Source organism: Lineus longissimus, chromosome 18, assembly GCF_910592395.1.
Source record: "Lineus longissimus chromosome 18, tnLinLong1.2, whole genome shotgun sequence".
NCBI lineage: Eukaryota > Metazoa > Nemertea > Pilidiophora > Heteronemertea > Lineidae > Lineus > Lineus longissimus.
The window spans coordinates 8,740,555-8,762,126 of record NC_088325.1 but is presented as its reverse complement, the minus strand read 5'-3'; the positions used below and the strand labels follow the sequence as shown (position 1 = coordinate 8,762,126).

Sequence of the window (21,572 nt, the reverse complement as noted above, 5' to 3'; positions counted from 1 at the left end):
CAGCCAATGCAGACGACCTTATTCGGGAATGCCGCGAGAGAGTTCACAACACTCCACGAGAAAATAATTTGGATTAGCTGATCAACATGAATCAAACCTTTGTTTTATACGATATGAAACCGGTATACACCTACAACAAGAAGGGAGATAGGAAAATTGACATTCGTTCAAGTCGCGGAAACAAGAAACTTGGGTGCACAGCTAGCCAGATGATTACTGCAGATGGTCGGAAAGAACCTGCTGAAATCATCATCCGTAATCTAGCCGCTGGTGGCCAGGTCATTCAAGAGTTACAGGACCACGCTCCTGATTATTTCAGGGTGAGTTAACATTCGTTAGCATCTAAAATAACCAGCCGATTGTTTGACTCTAGGATTCTGTCAAAAAAACTTGTGTCTTCCCTTTCAGCACACGAATATCGTCACTCTTCTCTATTAATTATGATTTCTTATTGATCAGTTTGGACAAGTCCTTCCATTAAAACGTTGCCATGATCAAAGTCAACGTGGCTGTAAACACCCAAACTGAATAACAAGTGTTACATTACTGTTCACCCTTTTTTCTTTCAAGGTGACTGGAACAGAGACAGGCTGGGTATGAACGCAGACGCTCATCAATAGGCTGGACGGAATATTGATAAGTTTCGTGGCAGAGGAACCATTCAAGTTAATTCTGGACCAATATCCACCACATAGAAATAGAGAATTTCGGAATATAGTTGAAGATGCTGGGGGTCACGTCGATTTTATACCTGGAAAGTGTACCGGCCTTACGTAGCTCCTCGATATCAGCATAATGAAGGCCTTCAAATGACTTCGCACAATATGGAAAGCGTGGAAAATTGGTCACACAGATGACAATGGGGACTGTTCACCGATTTCGCTGAGCATGGGAAAGGATAGATGCTGAAGCTGTGCGGATTGCATTCAGATCCAGTGGTCTTCCATGCCGATCTACCGCCGTTGTGCGTATATCCATCATATTATCTAGATCAGCCTTAATGACACCAGGAGATAATTGATGTGCTCATATTTCACAAAAGGCAGACAATAGAGAACTGAACAAACAGTCCGCCTCTACCTGCCAAGCTCAGAGCGACATGCGCCTGGTTTTGCTGTGACGGGTATAAAAAATCGGCTCGGCGGTCGAAGCGGTGAATGTGGGCCGTTACTCTATCAATGGTCGAAGTGAATCTCTAACTTCATCTGGGGTTCAGACCTTACTTATATAGCTAAACTGTAAATGAAGCTTTAAAAAGGCTCTGTTTTAAAATTGAGTAAATTAGGGTCTACTTTACAACTGCCACACCAGATGGGTGATTGGATAAAAATGTTATATTGAGCTCTCTCGCAGCTCACAGGGTGCTCGTTAATTGCAAACCGATCAGTGAGCGTACGCTGCCTAATTAAATTTTTAAAACATACTTGGGTGTTGTTCTGCTTAGCAATTAGCAGCCAACCAAAATTACTGAACTGCTGCTTGAATTGTTAGCTCGTTCTCATCAATATAAATCAACATTCGGGTATGTATTCGTTACCGCATAAATAAAACTAAATGTAAACCGCGTAGGCAGAGGTTTTTTCGTTGATTATTGGTCATCCTATATATCATTGTATTGCACTTTTAAGTGCAAACTTAGCTTAAAAGCTAAGTTTGTAACTGGATTAAAATTGGCCTCATCATAGCGTCAAGTAAATTGTCTAAGAGATGCATGAGATCAAAGTTAACTTGCCGTGACCAGACTCTTTGTCGAAAGACTCGAAATATCGAAATAAACGTATTCATAAGACCCAACGGTCGAGATAATGTTGAACAATGTAATCCAATAGCGCCATTCTGTAAAACACTTATTTATGCCATCGATTTATTTTGCAACAAAAAATATACAATTTATTTTGGCAGATCAGTACATTCCCTTGGTTTTTATTATAACAAAAATACTATTTTAATTTTCGCGAATTAGGTTATCCACAAATTCTGCAAAAATACAATACCCCTAAATTAAGCAGTTAACTGTACATCATTTAATTGCATCATTCGCTTGAGGGGAGCTTCGGGTGAAGGGGGCATGTGATATGTTACCTTATTCTTTTTATTAACATTTGCTTCATGTTTCCGAAATTTTGCGAATTAGGTTATCAACAAATTATGCAAAAATAAAATACCCCTGAAATTAAGCAGTTTACTGTACATCATTTAATTGCATCATTCGCTTGAGGGGAGCTTCGGATGAAGGGGACATGTGATATCTTACCTTATTCTTTTTGTTACCATTTGCTTCATATTTCCGGAGGAAATTTTCGACATCATCGTGATCATATTTTGAGGCGATCATAAGTGCCGTCGAGCCGTCCTGAAACAAGATAGAAATACTATCGCTTATCAGATATAGATATATCCGAATAAAGCCCAAAGTCGAGATCATTTGGAAAGATTCAATCCAGAAACTCACTACTTTAACCTCAAAATATATTTCGATTTTTCCAAAAAGATGGTGATTTTTATTTCTAAGAATCTGGGTTATTTGCAAAATCCGCAATGAAACGCCTCCAAATATTGAGCGGTTTAAAGAAAAATCATTGCATCTGCATCATTCGACTGCTGCTTTATCAACTGATGATTTTAGAAAGGTTCTGATGAAGAGGACTTTTAGTGCGTTACCTTGCTCTCTTTGTCAATCTGTGCTCCGCTATTTAATAGAGCCTCTACGACACCAATGTGACATTTTTGGGAGGCAGCCATAAGTGCCGTCGAGCCATCCTTAAAAAAAGATACACATAATATTGATATTCACATAATATAGAAAATATACAGATGAATTAGTGTCTAAAGTCGAGATAATTTTGAACAGTTCAATCCAGTAACCCACTACCGTAAACCACAAAAAGTCTTTCAATTTTGTAAAGAAAAAACACTTTTTTACGGATTTTTTATCTTTAAAGGGGTTGTGTGAATAAGGGGGCCAAAACAGAAATTTTGTCTGCATGGCTGTATCCAAAACGAGGTTAAGTTACGGAAAAAATATGTATAATGATTTTTTTTCTAAAATGACCGTTCGTTATGAATTTTCCGCCAAATGTCCTTATTACGTCATAGTGTACCGGCTTGCGAGCCAGCGGCAGCGCAAACAATCAACGAAGATTTGCCGTTTTGGAAGTACTGTTTAGTAATAAACATGTATTTGTGTCTGTTGACCGGCGACCATTCAAGGCACAACATTGCCGAGGCATTCTCGTCTTTATTTTGTTTTGTTATGGTTGGCCTACGTCAGACATGTCATACGCGATCGATCGATGTGCGAATGATCACATATCGACTGAGTCATCGCCGAATGCATTCTGCTCCACAATGATACCGCGCATGCGCGAACTTCAAATATAAAGGAGCACAATATCATTTAAAAGCATATTAAGGATCAAAAGGGTACCAGCAACCCAAGAGGCCGCAATGATTTTCACTTGGGTGTGCGTCAAAATGACGACAAAATACCGAGAAAATTGACATCATGTCTGGGATGCAGTACCCTAGTGGCTGTCATCGCCACACAGCTTCGGCCGCAGTTTCACTGGTACCCGATTTAACAAGTAAACGAATACTGTAAGCAGTTAATATTCAGTGTCTAGAAGCAGAATTTTCACTTCATAATGGCGTACATTTTACTTCACACAACCCCTTTAAGGACATAGATTATTTTCAAATTTTCCAAAATAGAACGATCCCGAATATGAAGCGGTTTACAGAACATCATTCCATATTTCTATCATTTGCTTGCTGCTTTTAATAACTTATGATTTTAGATTGGTTCTGATGAAGGTAACTTTTAGTGCGTTACCTTCTTCTCTTTGTTCGCATCTGCTCCATTATCCAATAGAGATTTTACCACATCAAGGTGACCATTTTTGGAGGCAACCATTAGTGCCGTCCTGCCACTCTGAAACAAAACAGGCATACTATCGATAATCACTAACGAAATAAACACCTCACCAAAAGTAATCCCCCCTAAACAATTGGTCATAATTTCTAAATTATCCATGACAATGCAATGAAAATGGCAGGACATCATCATACCAACATCATGCATATTGGGTGAAAAGGACAAGGACCTCCCTATTGTTACGCATGAATGATCTTCAACTGAATGAAAAACGTGCCGTTTCAAAAATTGAAACGGCACTTTTTTCATTCAATTTAAGTTCATTCATTCATAACACACTTCTGAAAACGGCAAACTAAATATTTCACGCCTGTGACATTTAGAGTGTTACCTTTTTCTTTTCGTCAACATCTGCTCTACTTTTCATTAGAAAATCTACGACAAGAAGGTGACCATATTTAGAGGCTTTCATTAGCGCCGTTGAGCCGTTCTGAAAAAAGACAGACATACTTACTATCTTTTATGAAATATCGAAATATGCAAATAGCTAAGAGACTAAAGTCATACCATTTTGAACATATTCAATTCATAAACCCTCTTCATATGTAAATTGCCAAGTTCTTGATACATGGCATTACTTCATGAAGGTCATATCTACCAAAAATTGATTTATAGCCTCTTCCAACAAAGTTTATTTGGAACTCTGACTCGGCTGTGAAACTTACACATTCTCTGATGGAGTCGGTAATTTACCAACAAATAGATGACTTTCTTACATCAGAGTTTGCCAGTAGACCAGCCTGGAGTTAATTCCGCTATGCAACGTATTTCTGAAACACTGCTTTATCAAGCTTGAAACAAGTTATCCCAGACGAGGCAATATGAACAGGCCCAACAAGAGAAAGCCAAAAAAGAAATGATTTGACAAGGACTGTTCTTGTTTACGTCACGGGCCAATATACAACATACACTATTATTGTATACCAGCATCATACCCGTGGCGCAGGCAGGTTCAAATGGGCTATACCTTGAATAGATTGAATTGCAATGAAAATCTAATGCAATATCGAAGAGACAAATTAAACCAACCATTTGTCCACAGACTCGGACCCTGTGGCGTTCTGTATGCGGGCATATAAAAGTATATCAATTAGTCCGATAGAGATGATGAGGCAATGTGAATATGCCTCGTTCATTAGTCAGCAATATGCCCCTTTTTGTACGGAGAAGAAGGATAACTCAGATTGGCCTTCACATGTCGGCCTCCAAATGGCTCGGACCAATTGCACTATCACTACATGTACTATAACTTTAAGATGCGTGCTCCTCCTACATGTAGCATGATCTCGGGCAAGGCACTTATTCGACAGGCAAGCCAGAAGTTCAGCTACATCTTCAGATACATCAAGTATTGCAAGCTGTGATGAGCACATAAACAGACTATGGTAACCTTCATTTGAAAATCCCTTCATAATCAAGGGCTAGCTCTGGCTAAAACAGCACGCATAAACAATAGACCACCAATTTGACCCCAGCTCCTAACTGCGGGAAAACCCAAGTCCAGCAACCAAAAAGTACCAAAAATACATTTTTGTTTACATTCACACATGCGTTTGTTTACAATTTCATTTCCCGCGAAATCTCGAAAATCAGGTGACCTGCAATCGTGGATTGAAAATAACAATAACCTGGGTTCAACAGGTCAGCAGGTATACCGGCTGTTCCAATTATCCACCTACAGCCAGCTGTTCAAAAGGTAATGTTATTCACCCCACAGGGAGTGCAGGTAATTGATTAAGCCCCTGCATAACTTAACAGCAATGGCTTGGCTTCTGTGATTGGTAAGAAGAATTGACAGTGTCCGATTAAAAATCCCTCATTACTGCTCCGCTGAAGTAAATTTCCGAAAATAAACATAACGTTGCATCAGGATAACATATCACCTGCAAACGTGCAAAATTTCGAGACGAAACACTACCCCCAAATGGCACTTTATCGAGCCGCCTTATAGTATTATTATATAGATCATCAGAATCATACTACATACTGTCACCACACAACATATGCCTGCAGCTTGCAGTAACTGGTGGGACTAATTAGTTCTATTTCACATGTAGTTTCCATCAACAACGTGCACAAAAGGGGACATTTAAAATCTGACTGAATTATTACAATATTCCGATGTTAACTCCGATTTGACCTAATTTAGCCCTCCATGCGTGATGCATAAATTGCGCTTGCAAGGCTTCAACCTCTAAAATATCGGCAAAACAACACTGCCTTTACTGCCCTCAGTAAACCTGTTGAAGAGATGATATCAAAATGATGACGTCGCGCACTTCCGCCGGCTTCGGGAGCAGGAAAGAAATTCGCGCGCTAGCATTCATCGACCATTTGAGGGCGAGGTCATGCGCTCGTTTATAAAACTATCCCTCCGCAGACATATGGGATATATTTCCACTTACCTTTCATTTATGTATTCCCATTTTTTTCAACCGGGTCGACATCTTAATTTGAATTTGGTCTAGGATATTACTGGGCTGTCTTAAATATTCAATGATAGGCAGTTCAAACATAAAATCATGGTTGCCATAACATTGATGAGATTATACAACAAGAGCTACGCAGAGCGAGCACATTCTACGCCCGCCATAAGAGTAAAGGGTGGTTGGTCAGGGTGAAAAGTGTGTGAAGTAGCAGGTCAGCGGAAAATGGAAACAGGTCTTCGTGACCTTGACCTTTGACATTTTGACCTCCAAATCAATAGGCTTCCTTGGGCCTATACTAGGGGCCTATACTAGTGCCCTGCAAACCAGAATTGGTGACTATACATGATATAGAATTTCAGTAATCGCACGGACAATGAAAGGTAAGTGGAAAATGGAGACAGGTCTCCGTGACCTTGACCTTTGACCTTTTGACCTCCAAATCAATAGGCTTATTGGGGTCTTTATTAATGCCCTGCAAACCATTGGGGCCTATACTAGTGCCCTGCAAACCAGGTTTGGTGACTATACATGATATAGAATTTCAGTAATCGCGCAGACAATGAAAGGTAAGCGGAAAATGGAAACAGGTCTTCGTGGTCTTGACCTTTGGACCTCCAAATCAATAGGCTTCTTGGGGCCTAAACCAGTCCCCTGCAAACCAGGTTTGGTGACTATACATGATATAGAATTTCAGTAATCACGCGGACAATGAAAGGTAAGTGGAAAATGGAAACAGGTCTTCGTGACCTTGACCTTTGACCTTTTGACCTCCAAATCAATAGGCTTCTTGGGGCCTATACTAGTGCCCTGCAAACCAGGTTTGGTGACTGTACATGATATAGAATTTCAGTAATCGCTCGGACAATGAAAGGTAAGTGGAAAATAGAAACAGGTCTTCGTGACCATGACCTTTGACCTTTTGACATCCAAATCAATAGGCTTCTTGGCGCCTATACTGGTGCCCTGCAAACCATTGGGGCCTATACTAGTGCCCTGCAAACCAGGTTTGGTGACTGTACATGATATAGAATTTCAGTAATCGCTCGGACAATAAAAGGTAAGTGGAAAATAGAAACAGGTCTTCGTGACCATGACCTTTGACCTTTTGACCTCCAAATCAATAGGCTTCTTGGGGCCTATACTGGTGCCGTGCAAACCATTGGGGCCTATACTAGTGCCCTGCAAACCAGGTTTGGTGACTATACATGATATAGAATTTCAGTAATCGCGTGGCAATGAAAGGTAAGCGGAAAATGGAAACAGGTCTTCGTGACCTTGACCTTTGACCTTTTGACCTCCAAATCAATAGGCTTCTTGGGGCCTATACTAGTGCCCTGCAAACCAGGTTTGGTGACTACACATGATATAGAATTTCAGTAATCGCGCGGACAATGAAAGGTAAGTGGAAAAGGAAACAGGTCTTCGTGACCTTGACCTTTGATCTTTTGACCTCCAATTCAATAGGCTTCTTGGGGCCTATACAAGTGCCCTGCAAACCAGGTTTGGTGACTATACATGATGTAGAATTTCAGTAATCGCGTGGACAATGAAAAGTTAATGGCCCGACGGACGGCCCGACGGACAGACGGACACTGAGCGCCATACCATAATACGCTCCGGAGCGGGCGTATAAAAAGGTCCGATTTCATTACTGCGAATTTGACCTCTCAAATTCGCGGATAGAGTATTTTAATATGGGTCACATACTATAGTTAACTGCATGTAGAGGATAGAAATATGGACTGGTTAATTTACCTCGAAATTTAGTGCATACGATGACATTTTTTTGTCCATGTTACCAGATAGACACAGTTTATTGTTTAACAAATTGCCGACAAGCGCACATTTTGGATGCTTTTCTTGTGAGGCAGCCGTTCTCCCAAGCCTCAAGAAGCACTATTATATCCAGGGCTGTCTGCTCGGTTAGTTGGAAGGCCTGATAAGATGCTCGGCATTTCGGAGAACTCATTCTCCAGGGTGATAAAACCTACATAAAAAACAGGCCTTGTGCTGATTTTCTAAAACATATGTATCAATATGGATACACCCCATCCGCAACGGACATTAGCACTTCCCTCATCAGTGTGGCAAAACGTCCCGCTCGGAAGATCGCATCCACTCGGGCGGCAAGATAATACAAACTGCATTGGGATAATGTCAGATTAATAAGGAACTGCCTTTTTTTTTCTTCAAAAAGAAAAATTTCGCGATTTTTGGGTAAATCAGCAAAATCCGCCGCAAATATCTGCATAATCTGCAAAATAAAACGCCAATCAGTTAGGCGGTTTGCAGTTCATCATTCTATGTATGCAACATTTTGCCTACTGCATCATTAAATTATGATTTCAATTCTAGAGAGTTTCTGATGAAATGGCTTTGGTGCGTTACCTTCTTCCTTTTGTTAACATCTGCGCCAGCCTTCAATAGAGCTGTTACGACATCAATATGACCATTTTTTGAGGCGTCAGTTAGTGCAGTCCCGCCGTTCTGAAAGAAAATATACTATTATAACCGAATTCAGAATATAGGAAAAGAGAAGAGCATAAAATCTAGAGAATTATCAATAGATCAAATCGGAGTCTTGCCAATTTTTCGCACCCATTTATTTTTGCGACTCACAAAAGTTTCGCAGAAAACGATTTGTTAACAAAAAATTGGCGGATTTACGAGACTTCTTTCGGTTTTCGTAAAAGAACATCAGTAGTATTGTATGTTGTTTATGGTCCCCATTGAGGTGGATTTGCGGGGAGGATTCGTCTAAAAATATATTCTAGGCGGGAAATTCAAAGGTCAAGAAATTGCTGTTTAATGATTGGCTTAATTAGTTGCCGACGTAAAAGGAATAATGTATTCTGCTCATTCTATCTGTGAATGTCATATGATGTTGCAATAAATCAGATATGGCATGACATCTTGATAACACTGTTGTAACCTGTCTAGATATGTTGTGTTGCATCATGCTGTGTGTTGATTGGTTAAGTGGTACCTGCATGTTGTTAAATGGTACCTTAGTGAAAGTAAAAATAGATTCTAGGCGGGAAATTCAAAGGTCAATAACTTATTTTAATTGCTGTTTAATGATTGGCTAAATTAGTGGCCGACGTAAAAGGAATCATGTATTCTGCTCATTCTATCTGTGAATGTCATATGATGTTGCAATAAATCAGATATGGCATGACATCTTGATAAAACTGTTGTAACCTGTCTAGACATGTTGAGTTGCATCATGATGTGTGTTGATTGGTTAAGTGGTACCTGCATGTTGTTAAGTGGTAACCTTAGCAAAAGCATGTGTTAAATATTGTATGTAGTGTTATATTGGATTTAGTTGTAAAACAGGCATGGAAGAGGAAAGAGCAGAATCGTTTGAATGTACCATATGTCAAAAGAATATTTATGCAAGTGTAATCTGTATCGACATATGCAAATAAATGAAGATAGCAAGCATGTATGTAGGGTATGTAAAAAGCCTTTACACGCCCAGACTATTTGGAAAGACACAAGGCAAGTTCGCACAAGCTGGATTGCAAATTGGAATGTCCTGTTTGCAGTCGAGAGTTTGATCGAGGAGACAATTTGAAACGAAACATGCAACGTGTCCATGAGAAGCAAACAACAAAGGCCGCAGACACACCATCAACATCAGGGGAAGGTAAGAAGTCATCCAAGACGAGGAAAAGTTTTCAAGCAAGACAACCAGCAGAGGAGCCAATGGTGAAACGAAGCAGACAAGCAGAATTGAATCGACTCCGGCGTGAGGTACATTTTCCAACATTCATTCGACCGGAACATGAAGCAGTCTATCGTGAAAATTGGGCACAGATTTAGACCAGAAGCAGAATGAATGGACGGCGCTAGAAACGGTATAATGTCATGTTAGAATCACCATCATTCCAAGAATTGGAGAGCATATTTAGAGAAGTGCATCAAGGACAGCGTCACCGATATAACGTCAATTATTCCTTTTGATTTGTACTCTATAACAACACGACGGAGGAACGTAGATATTATCATGCCAGTAACAATACCAGAGTCCTTAAGCAGCCTATGCTGATTAAAACAGTAATGGATTGAGCAATCTGCTGTTCATTTTAGGGGATGTGGATATCTTGGAGTATGCTAGAAAACAAAGACCAAACAGCCAGTGGATGGTGGAACTAGTTACACATGTGTTGGTATACGTGTACCCATTGCATACCCATCGAATAGGAACATGTCGCGAACCACTACAGCAGTATGTTAAGGATAACAAGTCTATCAATGCATTGGATAAGAAAAGGAATGGAGGTGATATAATTCAAGACAATCTTTGCTTCTTTCGATGTTTGGCACTTCATCAAGGAAACAGGGTTGCTAGGCTTGAGACACCTACTGTGGAGTTATTTTCGGAAAATTGTGCTCAGGCTGAGTTGGAAACATTCATTGCTAATTATGAGGGTGTTATGTTGCATTAACTACAGAATATGGAGGACATTTTCCAGGTAAATATAAAAGTGTACTCAATCAATGAGCAAAGTCAAGCAGAACTGATACGTCGTAGTCTTGCAAATTATAGAACAACACTGTATTTGAATCTTCTTGAAAAACTTTCATTCACATCAATGACTTTAAGTCATACTTTAAAGCGCATAAGTGTCGAAGTTTTGAAAGCGTCTTTCTACTGAGCTGGCACTGTGTCCGACATGAAAATACCTGTCAAGGAAAGACTAAATTTATGTTCCCGGGTGGAGTATTCAAACCACCAAGCAGTGTGTTTGCCAAGATGGAAAGACATGCTATAGCAGTACCAGCACCGAAAGACTAACTTTATCCATACAGAACTACAAACGACATTGAATGTTTTATGGATAAAGTTGAGGGCAAAACTGACACGGAAAAACTGTCATGGTTGAGTGTACAGCGAGTTGTCTCCATCAGTGTCTGCAGCAACGTCACAAACTACACGGAAGCAAAGTGTTTAGTGTCTACTGGAAGTGAACCACAGCTAGTTTCCGACTTTGTTTGGTATTTGACCGATATTGCTGAGGCAGCCGAAGTTTTAGTCAATGAGAAATATGACGAGCTTACCCAGACACTGAAAGAATTGGCGAATGAAGAAGAGTGAATAGCTGATGATTTGGATGATGGTAATGATGAGGATGAAGATGGTTACCAGGAATTGATGCTGATGATGTCATTGGTGTACCTGAAGAACCAGATGATGTAGATACCTTAAACCAGACTCAAGAACAGAAGAAGAAGAAAAAACGTGCCCCAACGATTGACACCATTTTCATGGAGTTGCTACGATGGAAACAGCAATTACCAGTGATTGGCTTCAACTCATCAAGGTATGATATCAATGCAATGCGGAGCGCTCTATTCCCTGAGCTGTTGAATATCACTGATACTGATGAAGACGACATGCCAAAGATAAATGTTATCAAAAAGTTAAACACGTGCATAGCAGTGTCTACGGACCAACTGAAGATTTTGGACATTCTGAATTATTATGTCACCAAACACATCCTATGCAAAGTTCTTGAAATCTTTCAAAATTGATGAAAGCAAGGGGCAATTTCCATATCAATGGTTTACAAGCTTAATTAGACAAGATGCAGGATACAAATCTACCATCGCATGGGATTTCTATAACGACCATTTCTATCAGCGCTGATGAGAATCCAAACATGCAAAAGGTGTGGGATGAGGGAAAGATGTCGTCAATAGAGGACTTTCTCATATGGTACAACAACCAAGATGTAAAGCCGTTCATGGAGGCCATTTACAAGTGTGTAGCTATTTTGTGTCCCGTGGTCTTGATCTGTTCAAAGATGGAATCAGCCTTCCTGGTCTAGCGATGAAAGACTTGTTTGCAAAAACAGGAACATTCTTCACCCTCTTTGGCAAAAAGGATGCAGACTTGTACCACACATGCGAAGTCAAATTGTTGGGGGTCAATCAATCATATTCAATAGATATCAAGAGAAGGACAAAACGTATATATGGAAACACTCCCACACAAATCCAAAGAAGTGTCAGAGTGTAGTAGGATTTGATGCCAATGCCCTCTATCTATGGTCATTGACACAGTCCATGCCCACTGGTTTCTACAACAGGCGGAAGGAAGAGAATAATTTCAAACTTGAGCAGACATTTCCATGGAAACGGACACCAATGTTGGCTCACACTGAAACACAATTAGATAAATCCAGTCAACAAAATTTCCCTGTCAACCTTACGTGAAAGCACCGAGGCTACCACAGAGTACTTGAGATCGTTCGAATATGAAGTGGAGGAAATCTATGAATGTCAATGGAAGAAAATGAGATCAACAAATCGGGATATCAAAAACTTCCTTGATCAGCTTCATACTAAAACTAAGTGGAGTCGCAAACATAAAAAGGCTGTCACAGTGGAGGAACTATTGACTGCAGTGAAGAAATATTATCGTTTTGGTGTTGTTGAGTGTGACATTCATGTTCCAGAAGCTCTCTCGGATTACTTTGATGAAATGGCGCCCGTGTGTAAGAATACAGAGGTCAGCATTGATGATATTGGTGATCAAATGAAGGATTTTGCAGAGACTCATGAAGTTATGAAATAAGGGAGTTTGTTTGGAGAAAAAATAATGATCATCACTCCATTGCTGAAGTGGTACTTGGAGTATGGACTAGTCTGTACGAGGATTCATCAAGTTCTTGAATATACACCATTGACATGTTTTGGGAATGCTAGGAATCGTGTGTCAGATGCACAGAGAAAAAATTCTAACAAGGAGAAACATACAAAAGTGCAGTATTACAATGAAGGAAAACATGCTGTCCAATTTGCTGGAGCAATCAGTAAGAACTCATTCCCAGGACTCAGAGAAATGAACCAAGATACACACGAGTTGACCTGAGCACCATAGTCCATTAAGTTGGATCTTCCCATTCAACTTGGGTTCTTTGTTTATGGATATGCAAAGCTGAAAATGTGGGAATGTTACTACGATTTCATGTGTCAGGCATTCGACAGAGTAGACGTTGAATACTGTGAAATGGACACAGTCTGCGTACATTGCGTTTAGTCAAGAGGATTGGAAATCACTCATGAACCCTACATTTAGAGCCAAGTACGATAAATGTATGCAGCATGCCCATGATCTAGGAGCGCAATATACGTCTGACAACGAGTTCAGTTGGTTTCCCAGATATTGTTGTGCGGAACACAAGGCTTTTAATAAGCGAACTCCAGGTTTCTTCAAGTTGGAATGGTAGTATAAGGATAATGCAATCTATTTTTATGCACGATTCTTATTATAATGTCCTGGATTTTAATGCACGTTTTTATATAACCCCGGCTGTAAGGGGCGACGGTTTACGACTGGCGCAGCCGAGATTCCACTCGGAGACGTTCGGTGCCTCATACTGGGTGAGGACACCGAAGCTGTGGAACAGTCTCCCGGTCCAATTACATAATTTGAAAAAAATGCATTTTAAATCGTCCCTTAATGTTTATTATTTTGACAGGTTGGATCGTTTGGATGTCGACGACATGTGCACTTTCGTCACTTTCTGCCGTTGTGCAAACTGTCAGCCCACTTAGTGCGCATGTCGCCGTCACCCCGACGACACAACCCATATTATCTGGTGCCATTTAATAGGTCTCGACCTACATGGTTACCAGTGTAATGCATGTACGTTTTATTTTGTTCATAATTCAATGTCTTGTCATGTTATATCAAATATTGTACATGTATTTTACACGAATAAATAAAAAAAAAAGAAAGATATCTACGACTATTGTAGAAAAAAGGCCAAAACCTATCAATTAAGGAAAAACACTCAATTAAAGTTGCCATATTTCCAATACAAAACCGAAATAACCTAGCATGCATTATCCTTATACGTCAAAGACTTATTGCAACCTGTAGTCTGTTCACTGGTATTTGATAACAACAACACAGCTGATTCATGTAGTCCGTGGATACTTGTTGCTAGATGTGTCCAAAAAAATAAGCGGGAAAGCATATTTCCTGAAGAAAAATGGCTTCTACAAAGAGGAAAAAAATTGTTGTGGGAGTTTTTTTATCCTTTCACCTGTTACAGTCTTCAACTCAAATGAAACATATTGGCCAAAGATATCATCCCCATTATTGCTTGGGACATTTTCTTCTCCATCCCTAGTCGCCTTTAATGGCCACTGCCGCTTTCTCAAGAGATTATTTTCCCTGTCCTCGAGTTTCCTTTTCTTGTTCTTTTTCCTTGCAATTGTTTCTTAGTTTACCGTCCAATTTCTGGCAATCCTACTTTTCCAAAGTAGGGTACGTCATGTGCACGTGATCAGAGCGGCAATATCATTATTGTTAGGAACACCGCCCGTACAGGTCACGCTCGGCACGCTCTCCGATCGTACTTCAGTTTCACAGTTCCTGCATAGCGTTTCATGGTAGACCTAAACCTTTAGGTGAGTATATTTCGATTCAGTTTTTTTAATCGCCTTCAGACGACGGTGATCTCAAGACATTTTGTTTTCGAGATAGACCGTAGGCATAGACCTTGCTATGTGCTCTGGGTCGTTCTCACCTGCTACGTGTCTGGGGAAGGAAAGCTAGACAGTAATCTTAGGGCAGTTTCTGCTTCTGAAGATAGGCTGTGAGACCTGGCTATGAGATCTGGGTCGTTCCCCGGCTATGTCTGGAGAAGAAAGCTATACAGTAATATTGGGGCAGTTTTTTCGGCTTCTGAAGATAGACTGTGAGACCTTGCTTTGTGCTCTAGCTTTTCCCTTGCTATTTGACTGGGAATTTAGTCGGTATCTTGGGGCAGCAGTTCACTGCCTCGGAAGATAGCTTGTATGAGTCCTCGCAGTAATAACATTTAGTCGTAGGGGAGACCTTGCTGTGTGGTCTATTAGGCCGTTCAGTGCTAGGCAGACTGAAATTCATAAGACAACATTTTATATTGTATATGCGTTGTGTGTGCCAGGGTTTCTTGAGCAGTATTTGCGCGGTTTTATTCCTAGGAGTATACGGGGGACAGCGCTTGGTTTTGCAAAATCAAGACTGTGGCATGCGTTACATTGTTCGGCTGGAGTTTGAATAAACGCCCAATTAATCCTTCGCACGGTAAGAGCGTTATTGATTGTTCAAAGGTAGAGAGTACTTTTATTCGGTCACCATGTACCCACAATTCATCGAGTAACCATGTTGTAATCAAGCTTGCCTCAGGTTTGAAAAGCTGAATGGAATTGATCTTCCAAAATGACAATAGGCCCAGGGCCATAAAAAACCGGCCAACTTTAAATGGTTCTTATGCTTGTTCAATTACAAAACGACTGTATCACGTGACCCGAACACGAGGTAATACAACTTAAAGGCCCTCACATTCATAGATTTTCACTTCAGGGTTCATTCCGCGAGATGCAGTCTTCAGGCTCGGATCTTGCGGCTCCGGTCCACCCCTCGACATCGGCAGTATGGTTAAAGGAGGGATACTCCCTACGTGGCAGAGACATGTTCCCGGTCGCCGCGCGCTTAGTTCATCCGGACGAAGTGAATCCAGAGAATTTCGCCAGCCGGTCGAGAAGATACCCTCTTACTTCGTACTCTTTCGACGACCTGGGCAGTGAATTCAATAAGCTTACTGGGTATGAAATTCCGGTAAGTTGTGTTTTCCATTTTCTAGTAAGTGGTTAGGACAGCTTGGGCATGGATTCCCACATTCCCTCGCCAGTAGGTATTCCGCCCACGGCCTCTATGGCGCGACTTGCTTGACTAAAAAAATTATGAATTAAAATAGGTCTTTAGCGTAGGATAGAATAGGTCTCTAGTCTTCCCTATTCTTCAATGGGGTATCTAGCGGGACTTTCGATTCTATAATTCTTAATATTTAATCGATTCAGCAAATTGATTCGCAGGCGGTCCTCGGCATGGCTCATATAGACGACAGCATTTCAACCGAGGTCTAGCCGTCCACCATGCGGTGCTACATGCAAACTTGACAGGAGCACCCACGGGTCAACCACTTCAGGCATGTCAGGCCAAGGAAAGGGCCAGAAGAGGGTAAGCATCAGTTTCTGGTTAGACGGTTGATTTTCGAGTTATACCCTTGCTTCGTTGAGAGGGTTCCAGATAACTGCAATACTATACTAGCAACCACGAAGGACATGTCGGGCGGGGCCCGAGCAGGAAGCCTACTTACATAATGTCAATCCAAAAACATCAGGAGTAAATGATCTATATCTTGTTCCTTCAGAAAGCCCCGGAAGCCGCTGCAGGGGCACCCCCCAACGTGGAGCAGAGACCGGACAATAACAATGGCCCGGCCCCTCGAGCTGATAATGAGGACCCAGCATGGCGTCTAAGACTCCTGGAAGGGGAGGTCAAGCGTCTCAGACAGACTAAGAGGGCACATCAGTCCAAACAGCCCTCTCTCAGGTGAGAACCTTGGCTTTGAGATCCACAACCCCAAATGGCGTCCTTCTGGCCTCCCTCGAAAGCCTTTATGACACGGCTGTAGCATCTGATCACGCCGATAAGGAATTGTACAAGATGGCTCTGAAGGTCAGCAGGGAGAACGATAAATCTGGTAACTTACATGGGCTTGTAACACGGCTTTTGGGTACTGAGGGCGCTAAGAAAGCTCAATCTGCAGTTGACGCCTGGAAGAAGTCTGTTAAAAGAGCCAGAAAGATTCCAAGGAAAAGGCCCAAGACAAAGATGTCGATAAAGATACCAAGAATGATAAGGACAAACCAAAAGAAAGCAATGACGTTCTTATGCAACTTATCCCTTTGTTGCTTCAAAATAATGGTGGTTCTTCCTTTAGAGGTCGTGGCAGGGGCAGGGGCAGGGGCAGGGGAGTTTCTAGGCTGTGTTACCTCTGTAGGTCAGCCGAGTATTTTCTGGCCTCTTGCCCCCTAAATCTCCAATCAAAAGTCAAATCTGAGCATAAATAATTATTAAGGCTTACTGGTTACAATTCTGTCAAAAGAAGAAGAAATGTTAAGGGAAATATAATAACAAATGAACAATACAAAACAAAAGAAATCAAAAACAAAACACAAATTTGGTTTGTAGTAAGCGCCTCTGGGTGCTGACTTCAAAGTTATCTCCTCGAGTAAAACTATATAGTGTCCAAGATTTTGATCCCACTGTGCCTTTGTTGGCAAAATTCTCAGTTAATTTTAAATCAGTGTTTCGGTTGGATTTTCTTTTTCCTGTTCTATGGGGTCACACTGAGCCCCTGTGAGCGGGAGAGAGAGGTCCCTCCCTGACACTCGTTTCGCTTTGGTGACCTTTCCTGGTTCTGAATTTAAGTCGAGGTTCCAACCCGACAGATGGGAACTCAACACCGGATTTGATCCTCATAAAGCCATTTCCGAACGTAGGTCGCCAAAACGGACCGAGTGTCGGGGTTCGGTGCCCTCTCTCTCTTCGCCCACTGCGCTGTTACTAAAAGTTTCGGATATCAAAGGTAAAGACTGGCAAGACTGTCTGGGCTCACTTTCCCTAAGAGACAACTACACTCAGAAAAGGAAAACTGGTACTTACTGCTCAATCAGGTTAATGATAAAGATTCTAAGTTGGTGGCAAAGTGAATTGTCAATGAAGTTGAAATAGTTGATTTCTTTCAACCGTTTAAGGCTTACTTCAAAGGGGAAGTCTATGACTCAAAGCTTCCCCCGGCAATGGCTTTTCATAACGTGCCCAATTGTGCCTAACACAAAGAGGTTATTGTGAGCCATCTAGAGGAAGGTTTGCGTAATGGTTCGCTTGAGCTAGTGGGAAAGGTTGGAGAAGTGGACCCCCTCATCTGGTAATGCCTCTCCTAATGGTTGATGGCAAAAGGAAAAAGAGGCTCTGCCATAATGAGCAGTTTTTGAACTTATGGATGCGCCACATACCGTTCTCTCTTGAGGGTCTTTCTCTCCTTCCTTCCCTACTAGATCAAGTGGATTTTATGGCTTCCTCTGACGAGAAATCAGCCTACTTAGGAGTTTGATTATCCCCAGCTTCGCGAACCTATTTTGGGGTACAGTTTGCTGGATGGTTCCTAAGGTATACGGTTCTGCCATTTGGCTGGTCGGAATCGCCATACATATAGCAGACCATTGGGATGCAGGTTACGTCATTCCTGCGTCTCCGTGGAATGATTACAACACAGTACAGATTCCTTGGCCCGTTGAAATCCATCATTGCATCTAAGTTGAATCAGACCGGATGGTCCATTTATTTCAATGCAGCCATCCTTGACCTCCTGGGTTTCTTCATAGAAAAGAATAAGTCCATCTGGTTCCCTGTCTTAGCAATGATCCACCTTGGCCTTTGTATTGACTCTGATTTGAGACAATTTAGTATACCAGAGGCTAAACGGGAGAAGTTCAAGGACTTAGGGGAAAACCTTTTAGAGTCGGAAGCTGTGCATGTCAAAACTATGGAAAAATTCATGGGCAAATGCATGTCCTTTAAGTTATGTATCCCAATCGCAAGGCTATACATCTGGATCATGGCTGCCAGCATTTCAAAGGCTATGAAATCACGGTCCCCCATCAAAATTGAGGGCGATCTTCGGGAAGAAATTATCTTCTGGGGCTTCATCGATAACTTTGAACAGGGATCAACATGGCTGAGTGAGAGACATGTTGACCTAACATTGGCTACCGACTCTAGTGGTTTTGCGCGGGGGGGGGGGGGGGGGGGCAGCCTTGGGAGGTAGTAACCTACTGTACGACCTCTGGCCCAAACACGACCAACGCCCGATTCACATCAAAGAATCGGATGCCTTGTTGCACACCTTTCATTCTATCAAATACCGTTTGAAGAACCGCAGGATTGATGTAAGGGTTGACAATAAGGCCTTAGTCGAAGCATGGGAGAAATTGAAGCCCAAAGACCATGCCTTGGTGAAAATTGTAAAGTGTATAGTTCAGTTGGTTGCTAAGCTGAATTGTGACCTTAGGCTCATTCACATTCCCTCGGCGGAAAACCCAGCCGATGCGCCCTCTCGTACATTGTCCCTTTCGGACTCGCGCCTATCAGATTCAACCTGGCGCAAAGTAGAAACCCTTTATGCCCCTCATACATGGGATTTGATGGCGTTGGACTCCAACGCATTGTTGAATTCACTGGGCCAGGCTCTACCTCATTTCACTCCCTGGCCCCTACCAAATTCGGACGGGGTGAACGTTTTTACTCAGAATTTATTTACAAAAGAGAATTACTACTGTTTTACCGCTTATGGTCTCATCCCGGCTGTGCTTGCTTTCCTAGCACGAGAAAATCCGAGACCACTTCTGATATCATTAGTAGTTCCTCAAATGACCCCTCTTCCAGCATGGTAGCCAAATCTTGTCCATTCAGCTCGGTAATACCTTTCAATTATTAGTAAGTCTTCACGGATGGACCTTTCATTAAAGGAGGCGCAGTATTCTTTTTGCGATTGATGTCATATACCCCAATACTCATTTTTAGTGGTGCTATCAAATTATTATTGTTGTAATTCATGATGTTCCCGATATTTAAAACCATATTGGATCCAATGACGTATAACCCCAGGGCGATTACATAATCCAATCTGGTGTGGGTTTCAGCAATTGATTTTTGATACCTTTGAATTGAGGTAGGAATGTTGGCGTGTTTGTTTATTGAGTTTTTTAAAAAGTTGGTAAATTCTTTCTGGGCATCAAATTCAGTTCCTATTGCTCTAGGAATCAGAGTTCTGGTGAGTGCTTGGGCACCTAGTATGCAGTAAACATATGTTCGGACAGAATCGTTAAGTCTCTCTATACCGGGGTTTGAGAAACCAGATGACTTAAAAATCATGAATTAATGATATGTTTGATCGTGTGGCAGTTTGAGAACCTCAAAAATATGTTTATGTTGATTAACATGCCGCTTGATCCAACCCTGATCGTATTTGAAGTTAGCCATTCCAGCATTATAATCTGAAGTAAACATCGGGGTTCGCAGATTAGTGCCAAATTTGTAACTTTATATCGTTCGATTCGAGATTCAATGTTATTCTGTTGGGAGATTATATCGTGTAGAAGAAGTAGAACCCGAATTTAGAAGTTGTCTACAAAAACACTCATTTGGATATCGTCATCAAGATTCTAGTTTGTGCAGTATATATAAGTTTACGATTTCGTGGTTTGCTTGCTTGCGTACCTCGTGCGTTGTACGACTTTGACCTTTCCGAGACTGTCAGCGTGTATGTTTATTTTTGCGAGCTAGCTCGTCGCGTTTTCGCTGTATTCCTTAGCGATTTTTAGTGTGTGTATATATCAGTTATCGTTTCGTCGTGTTTATGCCGTGATAATCATTCGTGTTATATGTTTAAATAACCGCAATGCAACTTTAAATGCGCGTGGTTTTGTGATTTAGTTTTGTACGTTGGAGTTGTCTATGTGCCACTACCGCAATAATCAACATTCGGATGTGGGAGTTTATTCATTGGAACAACCTGGCCGGTTGATGTGATTTATGTATATATATATTAAACAAACAAACCGGTAGCTGTAAACGGACAGATAAACTAACATAAACATCAAAATTACAGAAATTATAATAAATAGTCTTCTTGTGTTTTGTCGCCAGTGGATAGTACATCATTTATTTAAGCGAAATAGTGGGGGGGGGGGGGCGCCGAAGGTATTACTGAAGGCATTACTGAAGGGGTTACTGGGGATAAATAATTGTAAACATAATTTACTGTGACATGATTTTTTCCAACATTTCCGCTTTGGCCATTTTTCCCCGTGCTCTAAAAAAGGTTGTTTTAAGGTTTCCACATCAATATTCTCTAAAGGAGTATCTCTTTGTTTTTTTCTGATGGCATTTTCCATAGAAATATATTTCTCCTTTTCTTTTATGATTAATGAGAATTCCTCGGTTGTGATGTGAGAATTGCTAATGGCTTTACGAACTAAATCATTTATGGTGTTGAGTTTTGAAATTGCCAACATTCCTATTTTCTCATGTTTTTCCTATTTTTTTAAGTATGTTTTTTTTCTCCCAACTTAGGGCAGATGAGATAATGGTGCTTCCAATTGTCTCTCCTCCTAACGCAAAACCTATTGGCGCGGTTATTACACCTGCTAATGCGGACACACACCAACTGATCCAGCTGCTACGTTAGTTAAATTAAGGAAGTGGCTAATGCCAGTAATTGCGTTGAATGCTTTTTTATACTTTGAGAATATCTTTCTCCGAAACTCAATCTCCTCCTCCAAATACTTCTAGT

General features: G+C 41.2%; 1 protein-coding gene across 1 annotated transcript in view; it reads right to left on the bottom strand.

Annotated features, from left to right (window-relative positions):
• LOC135502097 (ankyrin repeat domain-containing protein 50-like) overlaps positions 1 to 21,572 on the bottom strand; it is a 357,552-nt gene that overhangs the window by 60,016 nt on the left and 275,964 nt on the right. The window contains exons 19-23 of the mRNA XM_064794655.1: positions 8,752 to 8,850; positions 4,266 to 4,364; positions 3,833 to 3,931; positions 2,662 to 2,760; positions 2,255 to 2,353 (exon numbers count right to left, since the gene is read on the bottom strand). Of these exons, the coding sequence (XP_064650725.1) occupies positions 2,255 to 2,353; positions 2,662 to 2,760; positions 3,833 to 3,931; positions 4,266 to 4,364; positions 8,752 to 8,850 (495 nt within the window). The remainder of the gene's footprint in view (positions 1 to 2,254; positions 2,354 to 2,661; positions 2,761 to 3,832; positions 3,932 to 4,265; positions 4,365 to 8,751; positions 8,851 to 21,572) is intronic.